The 17,885-nt window shown below is 43.0% G+C and overlaps 1 protein-coding gene across 1 annotated transcript in view; it reads left to right on the forward strand.

The window, feature by feature from the left end:
* Nucleotides 1-2,562: 2,562 nt before the first annotated feature.
* Nucleotides 2,563-17,885, forward strand: part of MYH15 (myosin heavy chain 15) — a 150,646-nt gene continuing 135,323 nt past the window's right edge. The window contains 6 exon segments of the mRNA XM_059165068.1: nucleotides 2,563-2,668; nucleotides 7,359-7,465; nucleotides 12,818-12,961; nucleotides 14,604-14,760; nucleotides 15,407-15,434; nucleotides 16,735-16,828. Coding sequence (XP_059021051.1) covers nucleotides 2,581-2,668; nucleotides 7,359-7,465; nucleotides 12,818-12,961; nucleotides 14,604-14,760; nucleotides 15,407-15,434; nucleotides 16,735-16,828 — 618 coding nt within the window. The 5' untranslated portion in view covers nucleotides 2,563-2,580.

Here is a 17,885-nt window from a genome sequence, read left to right on the forward strand (position 1 = left end):
AAATATGCTTCCTGAGCTCTTCTTTCTACTGAGCGCAAGCCACCAGGAAGCCACACGGAGTGAGTGTGGGAAGATTCAGTCCGATTTCCTCACAAATACAGACTCGCAACTTGTCTCCCTGACTACGGCTTCTCCCTGTTCCAACCCACCCTGAATATGCTGCCAGAGACATTTTCCTAAAATACTGCTTCCCTCACATTCTCACCCTGTCTGTGATGTTTCCTGTAGTATATTCCTAAATTTCTCTGCCTAGCTTTCTAAGCTGTCCTTTATCTTGCTCCCTTCTACCCATTCCAATGTTGATTATTATCATTACATACCCTGAACTGGAATCCTTACCGGCGGAGAGGTCGGTTTTGCTTTTTTCTCCTGGGACGTATCGCCACCCTCGGTCCCATTTCTGGGCTTTTGCTCATTGTTTCCCCTGCATACTTATCTTCTGTCTACTTCAGGAATTGTCGCCATAGGTTAGGATTAGTCCTTGTGTTATGTTGGGGAGGAAATTGAACCTAGGGTGAGTTAAGTGATTTCTTACAAGTCACATGCTTATTTTCTGGCAGAGATAGAACTAAGTTGTTAGCCTTTGCTGTAAACAACACTCCTTAGATCCTAGAGGTGTTACCCCTGGACACACCCAAACCACCGCAAAGAAATGTAGGGGCGCCTGGATCGCTCAGTCAATTGAGCCTCTGAGTCATGATCTGGGGCTCCCGGGTTGGAGCCCCGCCTCAGGCTCCCTGCTCACTGGGAAGTCTGCTTCACCTTCTCCCTCTGCCACTCCCCCTGCTTAGGCTCACTCTCTGTTTCTGAAGTAAAAAAATACCTTAAAAAAAAAGAGAGAGTAACTTAAGGGCAATGAAATCCATTATTTTATTGGGTTTGTTTGTTGCCACCCGTATGCGAAATAGAAAGTGATTCGTTTCTTCTGGAGCGGGGTAGACCATAGTGCTAATCAGTCCTCAACAGCAGCACCAGAGCTGAGCAGCCTTGGTACGTCCTTCTCTACCTTCTCATCTGTGAAATGGGGCACATAATTCTTGCCATGCAACCTTGAGCGGAGAGGAAAAAGCCCAAAATTTTTTGTCCAATTAGAGAGAATGACCTCTTATTTTGGATCACGAGAGCCCAGATTGTATTTCTTCTCCTTGTTGTCAAATGTCAAGTGTGAAGATCAAAGATAAAATAAGTCAAGTGTTTGGCACAGAGTGGAAAACACCATGAATTTAGACCTGATGATTTGCCTGGCCTTCGTTCGGCCCCTCCAAGATCCACAGCTGCTTCGCCTGAATTGATGAACTCCTCCATCCATACCTGCTCATTGCCTTCAGCACACAGCCTGCTTCCCACTTCCAACCTATGCTTCCTGCTTCCTGCTGCTTCCAGAACATCCCTTGGCCATTAGTTGCACATCCTGTCCACTCCCAGACCCCCATCTCTGTGGGATAAATACTTACACTTTCACTTCTGTACTCTCTCATGCTGAACATTAGTCTGAAAGACTTCCCCTCCTTTGTCGCCACACTCCAGCCACAGTGCTCACTCTACCTGGATGCTCCTAGACCCCTGCAAGCCCTTCCTCCACTCCTATCAAGCCACCTAGAGTTCACAACTGGACGTTTCTTAGTCTGGCCCATTCTACCACCTGCCAAGGTCAGGACTGTGGTTCAGGGTTGCAGCATGACTTTCATGGGCCCAGGCTCTCTTGTCTTTGTTAGCTTCTTCCTTCACAAAAAGTATTAAAAACCAGATTTTAGGGGCACCTGGGTGGCTCAGTGGGTTAAAGCCTCTGCCTTCGGCTCTGGTCATGATCCCAGGGTGCTGGGATCAAGCTCCACATTGGGCTCTCTGCTCAGCAGGGAGCCTGCTTCCCCTTCTCTCTCTCTACCTGCCTCTCTGCCTACTTGTAATCTCTCTCTCTCTCTCTCTGTCAAATAAATAAATAAAATCTTAAAAAAAAAAAAAAAACACGGATTTTACAATGGTGTTGGCATCAAGACTAATTAACATTACCCAGGATGGATTCATTATTATATATCACTAATATCATAATCATGCTTTATTCTGATATATTTTTTTAAGATTTTATTCATTTATTTGACAGAGAGATCACAAGTAGGCAGAGAGGCAGGCAGAGAGAATGGGGGAAGCAGGCTCCCTGCTGAGCAGAGAGTCTGATGTGGGGCTTGATCCCAGGATCCCGAGACCATGACCCAAGCCAAAGGCAGAGGCTTAACACACTGAGCCACCCAGGTACCCCTTTATTCTGATTTTAAACAAATTTATTATTAAACTATCTTTGTGGGCCCCTGAAAGCATCAGCAATGCTAGTGCCTTCTGTGCCTAGCAAGTACAGTAAGATGGTCTCAAGTCCAACTTGGTCATACGCTTGAGACATGTTGAGAGAGAAGACGGGTGGAGGCAGTTAAAAATTTAACCCTGTGTGTCTAGTGAATAGCGTTGTGGACTAGTGCCTGGTGTCCCCATATCCAACGGTTCCTTCCTACACCTGTCTTCTATAGAGTGGATCCTTATGGCTCACTTTCAGGGCTAAGCCTGTTCTGGTGGATCACTCAAAGAAGGATGGATCTGTCAGAGCTTGGAGAGGCTACAGCCTTCCCCAGAAGAAGCCAGGCAGAGCTGCTTATGCTACAGGCTGGGGCCTTTGATGGTAAGACTTGGGGTGGATGGTAGCTTCCCTCCATTTTACCACTTCTGGGTGGTGGCTGAGATTTTTGATTGGTTGAGAAGAGCCTTCCATCCTGGAACCTAGCTTACATGTTGGGATGCATTCACCTGTATGAACCTTAGAAGAAGCAACTGAGAAATCACGTGGCCTGGTGGGGATGAGTCTGCAAGAAAGAGGAGGGAAGCTGGGGGCAGACCCGGGCCAAGCCCTGCTTACTTGTTTTCTCTTGGAGGAAGCATGGTGCCAGCATAGATACTCCTGGGAGTGGCCCAGAAAAAGCCTTGCTCTGAAACCACTTAGTGTGGGTGAATTCTATAGCACAGACAGGGGCCTGGAGCTTTGACTGTAGGTGGGGTTGGTCCACTCTAAGGAAGAAGAAAGGAAAAGCCTTGGTAAAGACAGGAGAAATAGAAGTCATCCCTGGCCCTCTTCAGACTATTCTAATGATGGAACTTTGCCCTCTGACTATCTTCCAGGTCAGCAAGGTCGCACAGCCAACATGCAGCAAGAGAGCATTAGGAGACTTGCTCACCCTGATGAATAGTCTCCTGGTAGTTAAAGGCAAGGACAAAGGTTAATGAGGATTTACCCTCGAGATGAAGGCTGAGTTCTACATTAAAGTCTCTAAATAAAGGCTACACTTCCCCCTCCTTCTCTACGTGGCTGGGCGGCATGGGCGTCTGAATTTCAGCTATTTGGAGATGGACAGTGTGATCTAGCCTCAAGCCACCCACATATCTTGATCCCCAAATTATTCAAAAGTGCAACATAAATACTGACTTAGCGTTGTTCTAGTACTCAGAATTAGTCAACATGAGACCTCAATATGACCAATTAACAATTCAAGCCGGTTATGTAGGACATTATATTTCCATCATTGTCTAGTCCTGGATCCGTTCCCAGTTTCCAGTCATTGGATTTCATTACTATGACTGGATTTTAGAGTAGCTAATTATAATCCATCAAATCAAATACAATAACAGAACTCTCCCTGAGGTCAGAACTGGTCATGCAAAAGCTTATCACAGGTAGTCAGATAATGAAGGACAAGATCATAGCGGTACCAGTGAGAAAATAAAAATTAGGCCAAAGCATTAGAGATAATTGGATGATGCATTTAGTAGGAACAGCACTGTAAATAATTACGTAAAATACAGCAATAATTTTTAATTATTATTACTATTTTTTTCCCAAACAGTTTTCCCCATAGAAAGGCAGTGGCAGCAAAAACGAAGAGTAAGGAAAAGCTTCTCATCCCCTTGGCCTAGTAGACAATGCAGTTTCCTTTTTTGAACTCAGGCCAAAGGGAAGCAATGTGAATTAGAATACTTGGCAAGGAGTCTTGGGTTCAAATTCCCTGACCCAGATCCTCTCCAGAGATGTAATCAGAGCAAATCACTGCCCTTTCTGAGCCCTGGCGTCCTCATCTGTCAAACAGGGTGATGACACTTGCTCTGCCTACCTTTCTCCACGGAGGCCCATTGCAGCAATAAATGTGAAAACTAAACACCAAACATTATTACGTGTCCTGGGAAGGAAAACTAGAATTGCTGAATGTCAGGGAGGAAGTGTGCTAGTAGAGATACACACAAAGCCCCATTCCCAAGCTAAATTATTTTTATGTTAGGACACATAAGCAATCTATTTCCAATAACTACCAAACTGAATGCAGTATTACTCCAATCTTGATCAAAAGTATAGAAAAAAGACTGGAAAGAAATGCTTTAGATAGTGGCTATCTCTGTGTTGTTCATTATGGGTGATTTTTTAAAAACTTTTGTTTATTTACTTTTATTAGTAATCTCTACATGCAACGTGGGGCTTGAATTTACAACCCTGAGATCAAGAGTCACATGCTTTTCCGACTGAGCTGGCTGGGTGTCCCAAGGATGATTATTTTTTAAATTTTCTTTATATATTTCTCTACTTTTCATTTTTTCTCCAATATGCACGTGTTGCCCTTTTGGTTGTTGTTGTTGTTGCCTTTAGATTAGAAAAGATATCTAATCATCTAAAAATATGAAATCATAGTAGACAAACCTCCTGAGGTTACAGATGGGAAAATGGGGGCCCAAAGAGCTGAAGCCGTTGTTTTCTACCTCGTCACTAGCCGAGCCAGGACTAAAATCCAAGCAGCCCAACTCAGACCCATTGCTGTTTGCTCTTCCATCTCTGCAATTATTCATGAGTGCATGGCATGTACAAATTAAAATATGAGTTCCTTTAGTTTAGCTTCAAAAACATCCCTGTTAGGGACTGGGCCTCAGAGATAGGTAAGGGTTTCTAAAAATTCTCCCCTACCACTTCCAGGGGCCATCAAAGTAGGTGCTAATCATGAGGCATGTGATGAACCTAATTCTTCAGAGAAAAATTGGAGGAAAAAATCCAAGCATATAAGAGAGAGGAAGCATGCTATAATGGTAGAGCTCTGATTTAGGAGATGGGTGATCGAATTTCTAGAGTCATTATTCTAATGACTGCCACTAATTAGCTTTGGGACTATAGATAACTCTCTTAATCTCTTTTCTCAGGTTTTTTTCTTAAAAAAAAAAAGTGGAAATCTTGCCAGCTAATATCTATGTTTCTTTCAGGTGATAACATTTTATTTAAAATACAGTGCATTTATTTACCTTAAACACACAAAATGTATGCAAAATAGGTACTTTTCAAAAACAAGCCTCTTTTCATAGACATAACACAAAGCAAAATCTGTTTTTTAATAAAAATAGATAATAAAAATAATGCAAAACCAGTAATTAAAATGCAAACGACAAGTAGAAGCAAATGCAAAAATCAGTTTGACAGGAATACAAAAATCTCTCCTGGCAGTTTGGGCAGGGGATTGCTTGTAATTCAGAGAACAGCAAAGACTAGGACAGTAAGAAGGTAGTGTGCAACAAAATTCTTTGCAGAGACAAGCATGGTGGAAGGAAGGGTGAATGTTGCCCAACTTCACTACACAGTGTCTCCAAGTCCTATTGCCCACCTCTGGGGAGGCACATCTGGTAGGGGCAGCCTGTCCAGCACCAATGAGGGCTCCTAACTTTCGTGATTCTTGTGTTGGGGTGGTGGTGGAGATGGAGTGGGCATTACACACCCATGCTATCATTGCATAAGGTTTCATCATTTCCTCCCTAGGCATTGGTTCAGACTGTCCCTCTCCTACCCAAATCTTATCCCATCCTATCCTCTCCTCTCCTCTCCTCCCCTCCCCTCCCTTCCCCCTCCCCTCCCCTGCCCTCCCTTCTCCTCTCTTCTCTCTCCTCTCTTCTGCCCTTTATCTACTTGCTGAGCTGTGACTTGGAACTTTCATAAAGTTCTGATAAGACTCACTTTCCCTGCTGTGAAGTGTGTAAACCTGGCGATTCATAGACCTGTACCTCTGGGGATAAAAATATATTGTATGTTTATAAAAAATTAAAAAAAAAAAGACTCACTTTCCCTTAAAAATAGGTTTCTTTTCTTTTTTCTTTTCAAATGAGGGAGAGAGGGGGCAGGGAGGGGCAGAGATAGAGGGAGAGAGAGAAACTTGAGCAGGCGCCACACCCAGTGGGAGCATGACAGGGGGCTTGATCTAAGATCTCATGACTCCAAGGTCATGACCTGAGCAGAAATCAAGTGCCTGACGCTTAACCAACTGAGCCACCCGGGTGTTCCTAAAAGTAGGTTTTTAATTCATCTTCTGTGGCTCTCTGTCTCAGGTGGGAGAGAACCCAAGAAGCATCTAAATGAGGCCCAGAGAAGCTGTTTCAGCTGTTAAAAAATTTTATTTCACCCAAAGTTTCTTGGCTAATCATGTTGTGAAGGGCTGTTTTGCTTAGGGGCAAACAAAGTGAAGAGGCCGAGGACAGAAAAATGCTATGTGGGGGGAAAAATACAGAGCAGTTATGCTGTATGGCAAAAATAACCCATATTCTCTCTCCTCTCTCCCCTGCCCTGCCCCCATTCTACCATGGGTTTCTCATAGCAGGCTTTTATTCCAAAATTAAAACTAAGGTCTAGAGGTGCCTGGGTGGCTCAGTGGGTTAAGCCTCTGCCTTCGGCTCAGGTCATGATCTCAAGGTCCTGAGATAGAGCCCCACATCGGGTTCTTTGCTCAGCAGGGATCCTGTTTCCCTCTTTCTCTCTGCCTGCCTCTCTGCCTACTTGTGATCTCTCAAATAAATAAGTTAAATCTAAAAAAAAAAAAAAACCAAATAAAACCCCACAACTAAGTCCTAAAGAAACCTTGAAAGACAGACTTGACCACTAAACAAATTTTCACTTAGTTGTAAACAGACATTTCTGAGTGAAGTATTCTGGAGGGGAGCTGGGTGGGGAGTGGGGAGGCTTGTTGGAGCGGGGTGGTTGAGGCACCAGGACAACCACCCAGGACCTGGGCTTATGAGAGGGAGGTAAGGGTTGGAGGTGGGAAGAGAGGCGTCTAAGGTGTGGGCCAGTACCTTTCTTATAGCAAAATGGTCTGTGATGTTCCCTGCCTTGTTCCCACGGAGTCAGTGTGTCATCTTTGCAATGAGCTTTGGTGATTTTATCTAATGCTGCCCTTTCCTATATTGGTGACTCCAAGTCACCAGGCAAAATTAGCAGAAAGGAGATCATATCCATCAGTATGAAAGTGTCCAATGTATATTTTATACAGGTACTATGGTGATAATCCTCTTTTGCTTTGTAGAGAAGAAGAAATGCTGGATTCGTGATAGCAAGCACGGGTACGTTGAGGCTGAGGTTAAAGGGAGTGGAAATGATGGCAAAGCAATTGTCGAGACAACAGATGGAAAGGTACAGGAATCTTTGTTTCCTCTCTGGGATAACTACATTCCCTATTTAATCAAATGGTTGAATATGTCCTTTCTCTGATAGCTTAATTAAAAACCTGGTGTAGAAGATACAATAATAGATACACTTTTGGAAATGTCACACATCTTTGAGAAGCCCCTCCACTTCCTATCAAAGATTAAACAAAACTGACTAAATCAGAGTAACACAATTATCCGTGGTAAAGATCATTGACTCTAGAACTTACAGTTTCTGCGTCTTCCACCACCATTTCAAGCTTTGTTGTTTTTTTAAAGGTGTCCCTTGCAGTGAATAGTGACCTGAAGGACTCTGAAGCAAGTTGTGTTTGGATGAAGAAAGAGGGATAATTTGGGGTGCCTGGAGCCATGCAGGTGGCCCTGTCAGTTAAGCATCCAACTCTTGATTCCGGCTCAAGTCACCATCTCAGGGTCATGGGATCAAGCCCCAGAGCTCTGTACTCAGCTGCAAGTCTGCTTGAGATTCTCTCTCCCTCTCCCTTGTCTTCCCCCTGCTCATGTTCTCTCTTGCTCAGATAAATAAATCTTTAAAAAAAAGAAAAGAAAAGAAAGAGGGATAATTTGACTAAGAATAGCTCAGTTCCAGAGAAGCCAAGGGATGGGGGATGGTCAGAAATGCCAAATGTTAGAGAAAAAGATGAAGGTCTTGGAGAAGGCCACAGCTTTTCAGAATTAGGAGTTCACTTACGACCTTTGAAAGAGGTTTAGGGCAAGCGTGGAGTGCAAGCTCTGAAAGGGGTCGTGGAGGGCACGTGAAGTAAGGCTGGAATGGCCTGCCACCTCTTCTTCCTGTCACCCGGGCACCTAGGGCAGCAGGGTAACACCAGGCAGACAGTCCATCCACGGGACCCTCCCCTAAGTCACTGACCTCAGGTTGCCTGCCAGCCCCGTGATGCTGAGCTGGGCTGTTTCTGGCCTGACTCGGATGAACAGTTCCCGGTAGATTATATAGATGATTCCCTGCCCATATTCACGTCTCTGATCCCCCTCTGGTTGCATCTCAGTGCCAGAGAAAACACATAGAATCATTACCTAGAAGCTTTGTCTTTTTCACACCCGTATCTTCATACTTGGACAATTTATAATCTAAAGCATTGTCATTTGCATTGTAAAGCTCTGAAGGCCACTTACGATTTACCACTTACAGGGTCTTACTATGCCTCTTTGACAGTATCTGGACATGAAAAAAAATCCCCAATTAAGTAGATTTTATGTAACTAATGGAATTAAGAGAAGAACTTGGGCCTTATTAGCAGGAACTTACCCAGGTAGGCAAGAAAAATTCAAAATGTTCTAAATAAGGACAGAGATGGGCCCTAAAGTTAGCCTTGGGACCATCTCTTATGAAAAGAGAGAAAGCAGATGTCAATGTCTCTTTTCCATCATTGTTTATGCCAACTTTTTAAAACAACATTATTGAGCTATAATTTACATACCATACAGTTCACCTCTTTAACGTGTGCAATTCCATAGTTTTTGTGGTGTTTAAATGTGGTGTCTGGCTGATTGGCTGGGGGACCCCAAATGTGGGGCAGCAATCAGGTGGAAGCAGGTGGTGTGGGTGGTGGCAAGAATTCACCTGAGGCAGGGCAAAGAAGGTAGGATTTTATTGACTATAAAGCAAGGGAGCAGCAGGCAAGACAGAAGCGGGGCTGTCTGCAGAGGCAGGGGATAGGGGCTGTTTTTAAAGAGGGAAGGTGAGGAGAAGTAGCCCATGAGTCAGTTAGGGCCTCTGGATATCGTGAGGAGGGTCCCCTGATGGGCCGGTATGTATCCATCCAGGGGGTCGCTGTGGGCCCTTTCTATAGTCTGTCGCTCAAGCCTGTTTGCCAAAAAGTGGCCTTTATAGTTTTTAGTATATTTAGAGAATTATACAATTATCACTGCCATTAATTTTTAGAATATTTTCATGATCCCAAAAAGAAATCTTGTACCCATTAGCAGTCACCCTTACTCTCCCCTCTGACCTAGGTTATTTCTCTATAGATTTGCCTATTCTGGCATTTCAGATAAATGGGATCATACAACATATGGCCTTTTGTGTTGGGCTTCTTTCACTTAGTATAATGTTTTCGGGCTCATTCGTGTTGTAGCATGTATCAGTACTTTATTGCTTTGTATAGCTGAATAATATGCCACAGTGTTGGATAAACCATATTTGTTGGGAGACATTTGGATTGTTTGCAGGTTTTGGCTATTAGGAGTAATGCTCCATGAAGATGCATGTGTAAGTTTCTGGGTAGGCGTATTAACTTCTCTGGGGTATGTTCCTAGTAGAATTGTTGGGTCTTTCGGTAACTTCTGTGTCTGGCATTACAAGGAACTGCCAAAATGTCTTCCAAAATGGTTGCATCACTTTACATTCCTGCCAACAGTATAAAAGGGCTATAATTTCTCTATCTCCTCACCAATGCATATTACTGTCTTTTAGATTATAACCATTCAAATGGGTTTAAAGTTGCATTTTATTTATTTATTTTTAATATATTTTTAAAGATTTTATTTATTTATTTATTTGGCAAAGACACAGCAAGAGAGGGAACCCAAGCAGGGGGAGAGAGAGAGGGAGAAGCAGGCTTCCTGCTGAGCAGGGAGCCTGATGTGGAGCTCAATGCCATGACCCTGGGATCATAACCTGAGCTGAAGGCAGATGCTAAATGACTGAGCCACCCAGTGGTATTTTATTTTATTTTTTAAAAAGATTTTGTTTATTTATTTGACATTTAGAGATCCCAAGTAGGCAGAGAGGCAGGCAGAGAGAGAGAGGAGGAAGCAGGCTTCCTGTGGAGCAGAGAGCCTGATGTGGAGCTTGATCTCAGGACCCTGGGATTATGACCCCAGCCGAAGGCAGAGGCTTTAACCGGCTGAGCCACCCAGGTGCCCCTAAAGTGCTTTTTAATGTGATTTTTATTTGTATTTCCCTAATGAATGATATCGTGCATCTTTTCACATGCTTACTGACAATTTGTGTATCTTCAGAGAAATGTCTAATCAAACCCTTTATGCATTTTTTAATTGGCTTATTGGTTTATTTGTTGTATTTTAAAAGTTCTTTATATATTCTGGATACAAGTCCCTCATCAGATATATGATTTGCGAAGATTTTCTCTGTGTCTTTTCACTTTTTTTTTTTTTTTTTTAAGATTTAATTTATTTGAAAGAGAGAGAGGTAGAATGCATGCTAGAGAGTGAGCAGGTGCCAGGGTCAAGAGGAGAGGGAGAAGCAGGGCAGGGAGCCTGACATGTGGGGCTCAATCCCAGGACCCTGAGATCATGACTTGAGTTGAAGGTCAATGCCTCATTGACTGAGTCACCCAGGTGTTCCATCTTTTCACTTTCTTGATGGAATCCAACCCTATTTTATCAGGTCTCCAAATGAGAGGCTTTCTTATCTAAGCCCATGTTCCAAAACTGCTGTCTTTTCAGCAGTATTTAAGGTAATTTATAAATATCTTATGGCTAGACTTATGGTCTAGAATCATAGAAGAAAAGCATGAAAGCCATAATATAATGATGCAGAAAGAAGAATCTGAAGGGGTTTGCTTTGTTCTGTTTGTCCTTCCACTATGTAATGATGGTCCCATTCCTTCGCCTCACCCTGTAACTCCCCAGCTCCGGGCTTCCTCCTCCTGACCTTAGAAGTAACAACACTTTTGGGACGCCTGGGTGGCTCAGTTGGTTAAGCAGCTGCCTTCGGCTCAGGTCATGATCCCGGCGTCCTGGGATCGAGTCCCACATCGGGCTCCTTGCTCGGCAGGGAGCCTGCCTCTCCCTCTGTCTCTGCCTGCCATTCTGTCTGCCTGTGCTTGCTCTCTCTCCCTCTCTCTCTGACAAATAAATAAATAAAATATTTAAAAAAAAAAAAAAAAGAAGTAACAACACTTTCAATCACCACCAGAATAGTCTTTGAAATGTTAACAGAGACCATGAAGCCAGTGGGCATAGAGTAATACTTATGGAAGAAAGTAGGCAATGAAAGAAGAGAGAAAAACAGAATCAAAGCGAAGGGGAGGTATTTAAAGACAGAAGAGACCCGATTAAGTTCTATATAAAAGGAGTCCTTGACATGTGGAAATTAAAGGGACTCCAAAGAAAACTGACTACCATTGGAGCAATGATAAAGTAGATTGTGCGCAGGAATGTGATCAAGAATATGGAGAATGTGGGGACACCTGGGTGGCTCAGTTGGTTAAGCATCTGACTCTCCATTTCAGCTCAGGTCACGATCTCAGGGTTGTGAGCTTGAGTCCTGCCACAAGTTCTGTGCTGACTGTGAAGCCTGCTTGGGATTCTCCCTCTCCCTCTGCCCCCACTCACTCTCTCTCAAAATAAATAAATAAGGGGAACCTGGGTGGCTCAGTGGGTTAAAACCTCTGCCTTTGGCTCAGGTCAAGATCCCAGGGTTCTGGGATCGAGCCCCACATTGGGTTCTTTGCTTGGCGGGGAGCCTGCTTGCCGCCTGCTCCCTACCCCCACCTCTCTGCCTACTTGTGGTCTCTGTCTGTCAAATAAATAAATAAAATCTTAAGAATAAATAAATAAAACAAAACATAGATAATGTGAGAGTTTTGGAAGAAGCCATCATGAACTGGGATGAAATGGAGCCATCAGTTGATGGAAACTTGGAGAATAACTAAACAACTATTTGGTAGCAATGCATCCATATTAATCAAGAGATCAATATTTATTGAGTACCTACCATGTCCATCACATTATGATAGATGCTTTAGTAACTATAAAAGAAAACCCCATCCAAACTCCTTCAGGTGTTTATAATCAAACTAAGAAATAGTCTGACATTGTTAATTATTGAAATATACACAAAAGCTTGTGTCAAGACAGTATGGGTTGTTTACATGGTAAAGGATTTTTTAAAATGAGCTAAGGGAGTTGGAGAAGGATTGAGGAAGAGGGTAGGTCTGGAAAAAAGTCTGGAAGGATTTATCTGCCTCCTTGATCCTTCACTCCATATTCCTTCTTCTAAACCTCCTAAGCAGCAAGAGAGATGCCAAACCGTATACCATATGGTGTGTGTGCCCTCAGAGGCAACCAGGGTCAGTGAGGAGCCTCAGGACTAGAGCTCTGCAAGGCAGAACATTTTGATTCAAGAAAAACGTTTTAAAATTTCATCTTCAGGCAAGGTGCGATCATGGGCAGGGGAAACACCTGTCTGTCTCATTAGGATTGGTTAAACTTCTGGCCCCATCCTCTCATGAGGCCTCCTTTTCTTGAATCTTTGAAGAGTCTTTCCAGTGCATGACAAAATGCAGGAACATAAAATAAGGGAACACATATGCTATTTATCTCCTCTCTGCAGAGTCTGAGTGTCAAGGAGGACGAAATCCAGCAGATGAATCCCCCATAGTTTGAAATGATTGAAGACCTAGCAGTGCTGACTCATCTCAATGAGGCATCCGTGCTGCACACCCTGAAGCGGCGCCATGACCATTGGATGATCTGTGTATGTGCATAGGCTTTACTGCTGAGGGAGCACGCTGGCACTCACACTGGCAATGTCTCAGCCCTCTCTCCGATGATAGCTTTCTTGGAATCTAAGCAGACTCACGTGGGGATAGTCCTTGAGGAATGCCCACCAAGAAGGGACCTTGCCTTAACATTTCCCCCAATTTTATTTATTTTTTCTTTGTTTTTGTTTTTGTTTTGTTTTTATTTATTTGACAGAGAGAGATCACAAGTAGGCAGGGAGGCAGGCAGAGAGAGGGGAAGGGAAGCAGGCTCCCTGCTGAGCAGAGAGCCCGAGGTGGGGCTCAATCCCACAACCCTGGGATCATGACCTGAGCCGAAGGCAGAGGCTTTAACCCACTGAGCCACCCAGGAGCCACTCCCCCCACTTTTATTTTGTCAACATCCATAGCCCGCCCCTAAGTTGTCAAGCTAAAGTAAAGGTTTGGAGGCTGATAGATCGGTGTCCAAATGCTAGTTTTGTCCCTGATTAGTTGTTAATTTTCTGCAGTCACCTTATCTGTAAAGTGAGGTAAGACGGCTTGGCTCTCCAAGGCAGCTTGGAGGATGAAATCAGAGAATGTAAAGAAGTCAGTGCAGTGCCTGTCACCCTGTTCATGCTCTGGAGAAGGAGTTACTGTTTTCATCACCATTACACTGGTGATGTTTGCTTAGATTCTTTGATTTACTCAGATACTATTCAGCAGCAGCCCTCAGTAGATTGGGCCAAAATGGTAGCATTTGGGCTGCATTGCTATCGGAGCCACGACATGTAGCCAACTTGCCCCTTGGCACTCTGATTTATATGATTATATTAGTTTCCCTTGGATGCTGTAACAAAATTCCCACAAACCAGTTGGCTTAACAAGAGAAGTTTATTCAATCACAGTTCTAGAAGCCAGAAATCTAAAATCAAATCAAATCAGCAGGGTCATACTCCTTCTGGAGTCCGTAGTGGAGAATCCTTACCCCTCACAGCTTCTAGTGGCTGCTGGCATTCCTCGTGGTTGTACCGCTCCAGTCTCTGCCTCTGCCTTCACATCCCTTTCCCTTCTGGGTGTCCATATTTTCTCCTCTCTGTGTGTCTTATAAAGACACCAGCCATTGGATTTAAGGTCCACCCACATATCATCTTGAGATCCTTAACTTAATTATACTTGCAAAGATCCTTTTCCCAAAAAAGTTTGCATTCACAGGTTTCGGGGATTAGAACCTGAACGTGTCTTTTTGGGGGAGCCACAATTCAACCATTACAGTGACTGAATGATCCAAATGAGCTATTGCCTTAAAAGTCGGGTTCCTAATCTTGCTGAAACACAAGCCACCTTCTGGCCTCAAATGCCCGATGACTCCCCAGCCTGCTGTTGGCGTCCTCCCTGTCTTCAAAAGGTGTGTGTGTCAGACATGTTAGTAGTTAGCGGGTCTCCCCGGGGAGAGGTAACCCCGGGCCCCGCGGCTCCTCTAACCTGGTTCTGTCTCTTCCCATTATAGTCCCCTCTCTGTGAGAATCTGAAAGCTCTCCTCTTTTTAGCTCCTTTATGAGTAAATATTTCAGCAAATGTTATCTGGCAGTGAGAGAGCTGACAGACCTGGAAGTATTTCTAACCTGTTTTCTGAAATCACCTCTGATTTTTCCTCAGACATATTCAGGTCTCTTCTGTGTGAGCATAAACCCTTACAAGTGGCTCCCAGTGTATCAGAAAGAAGTCGTGGCTGCCTACAAAGAGGAGAGGCGATCAGAAGCTCCCCCTCACATCTTCGCTGTGGCCGATAATGCCTTTCAGGATATGCTTCACAGTAAGTGGCTGCCCTACAAAATGAAAGGTAAAAATATCTGATCTACTTTCTTCTCCGTGTCACTAAGAGGCAGGAAGGCATTGTGAGCAGAGCGTGGCCTTTACAGTTACCTAATCACTTGAAGCCTCCATTTCTTTGGGATAAAACATGGGCAAAATAGAGCCTGCCTCCTGGGGTTCTGGAGATGATTAGCTCACACGTCAAATTAAGTGAGATAATGCATTGAAAGTGCTCAGCCCAGTGGCTGGCCCAGAGTAAGCCCCCTGTAGATGGCAGCTTTTATTACATCAAGCGCCTGCTAGAGTTTCTGGCACAAAGAAGTTTCTCTGTAGCTATTGTAACACCATGCTTCTTAAAAGGCTTAAAATGGCAAAAATGTCAACCATTAGTCAGTTATCATTTGTATTTGGAGCAAGGAAAATAGGCCTGAGATTTATATGTTCTTATGAGTGACATTCATAGGGGCAAGGGGAAAAAAATCTCTTTTTACTCTGTACTCTTTAAATGGTATTTTTTTATCCAACTGAGAGCAAATCCTTTTCCTTGTGTCTGACTTCAAACCGCAACCAAGGAAATTTTGAATAAGTTTGCCAATACGTAGAAGCTCTGGCAGAAGAATGTTCTGACATTTTCTTTTCTTTTGTAGATCAGGAGAATCAGTCTGTACTTTTGACGTAAGTGTTTGCCTTGCCACCTCTTTCTGGCTAGCGGTGAGAGTTTCAATGGAAACAAATCTACATTTCACTGGGAATAAAACATAAATTCACTATCTTTGAATTGTTTGCTCTTTAGATACAGAATACATTCTAGGCAAGAATAAGATACTCAGGAGATTGTCATAACAATTTAGTCAGTGATTATTCCAGATATGGTATTAGGTAGGTTGCCCCCACCATCTTAGTAGATCTTTTAGAACTCATAGTGCACAAAGTGATCTTAGTCACCTTCTTGATGGAGAACTCCCTGTCGAAATAATCGTTTTCAAAGGTCTGTGGACTGGCTAATTGGGCAGAGAGCCAGAAAGTTCAATGGGTATGACCAGGGAACAAATAACCTCCTGCCAGATTGGAGCAGACCAAGGTACCTTAAGTAGTAGGAACTAAAAGATGGTGACACTTGGAGCAGAAAAGGAGGGTAAAGACCAGTGATATTGTATTGTATCTACTTTTGATGTGAAGAGCACTGGTTGACCAGATGAACGATCAGCATGGTGACAGGGGAAGGGGAGGGGAGGCTAAGATTCTAAAGGCAATGAAATGCTAAAGTTCTTGGTCTTCCTAAACAATGGTGTTGTCACCTCATGTGTTGAGCTCTCCATTGGCTTTAATCATCTCAAGAAGAAAAATAGTCTCAGAATCTTAGAGCTAGAAGGATAGGTAAGTGTTTAGGCCTTGCAGAGAGGATTGACTATTTCCTGGATTTTCATGGAGATAAAGGCAGGCCTTGATCCTATGATGCTTTGGGTGATAAGGCTAGCACCACTGCATTCTTCCCACATCACAAAGTTAACTGGTTATCAAAGGTAAAAGGGAACCCTAAAACCCAGCTGCCTGGTAGATTGATTGGTAAGCCCTCTTCTCAGGGAGAAGGTTGGACCTAGCCATGTGGTAGCCTTAATATGTGAAAATCCCTGCAACAGCTGGTAAAGAGGAGACCTGTCTTTAATTAATAGAGAAGCTCCTCAGTTTTTTGTTTACCAGACCTGAAGAACAGGCTTCCAGTTTTTATAAAATCTTTAATCTTTCTGTGCTGGGTTTTGATGTTTGTTCATGCTGTTTCTCCAGCCTGAGATAGTCCTTCCCCTTCTCCCAATTGATTAAATATCTACATCTCTTTCGTCGAGTTTCCTCTCCAGTTCCATTTTTCCATAAATTTTTTCCTTCTTGTCTTAGCCTATATGGTTAAAATGATTTAACTTTTCACTATATTTATAATCCAAACCAGTTAACTGTATCATTGAATTTCTCATCGCAGAGGAGAATCTGGTGCTGGAAAGACTGTGAGCACCAAACATAATATCCAGTATTTTGCCACCATAGCAACCATGGGTGAATCTAGGGAAAAGCTGGTAAGTGCTCATATATCTTGGCAGGAAAGGTGAGGTAGTCTTATCCTGATCATGGAGGCTCTGCCTTGACCACTTTTGTGGGAGAAAAGAGGAGACAAGAGCCATAAAGCAATTAGAAAATTATAGAAAAGGGTTTTTTCCCCCATCTTTGCCTCTTGAGAGGATCACCAAGTGCTTCAAACCAATAACCCCCAAACATGAAATCACCTAATTTGTTTCAGATTTGCTTCAAGGGCTATTTAGGCTGATCTTTGTTGATTGTACCCTCTGAGAATTACACTTAAGATCCAAGCCATCTTCCCTAAAGGCTAGAGTCATCAATGCCCTGAATGGCCAGTTTTGATATTTCTGAATCCCTTTAGCTACTGTGAGATGTCAGACTTCCACAGATAAGTACCAGTAGAAGTCTCCTTCCTTTACCACTAACTCCTGGATCAAATCCCAAACACCTGATGCACATTACCTCAATGTTAATCACATTCCAGGTTCTACTTATCTTCCCTCTCTATTTAATTACTTTTATCTTTGGTGATTTTTAATTTAGCTTACTTTGTTTAGCTTCATTAACAGGTTGATGGGTTTTATAATAATTTGAGAGTAACTAGACCATGAGAATTGGTATGCAAAAATAAAATTAGATAATGCTGAGTGAGATTCAAAATCAATGAGTTATTGAGCTGTTAGAGCCTCTTATCTTTCTATGTCTGGCATTGTTATTTTGCTTTTTTAAATTCAATCCTGGATGCTCCCTGCTGTTTTTGCCAAGAAGTGTATCAAAATAGCAACCTGGTCCAATTTTCAAACCATGAAAAGTTTCCCAACCACCACATTCCTGAATTTGATTGATTCCTTTAGGTATCATTGAACTCTATTATTCACTAGATATTACTTCATTTCTGTGTGCATTTTAGGTTGTTCAGTGTGTGTTTGTTCTAGCCATTGAGCTTTATGATAATACATGACACAATACGTAATATAATACATGAGAAACTTTGCTCCTTTAGCCCTTTTACCTATTTATAGTAGACCCATATGATGTAGAAGGGATGAAATATTT

The sequence above is a fragment of the Mustela lutreola genome, chromosome 2, assembly GCF_030435805.1.
Source record: "Mustela lutreola isolate mMusLut2 chromosome 2, mMusLut2.pri, whole genome shotgun sequence".
Lineage (NCBI taxonomy): Eukaryota > Metazoa > Chordata > Mammalia > Carnivora > Mustelidae > Mustela > Mustela lutreola.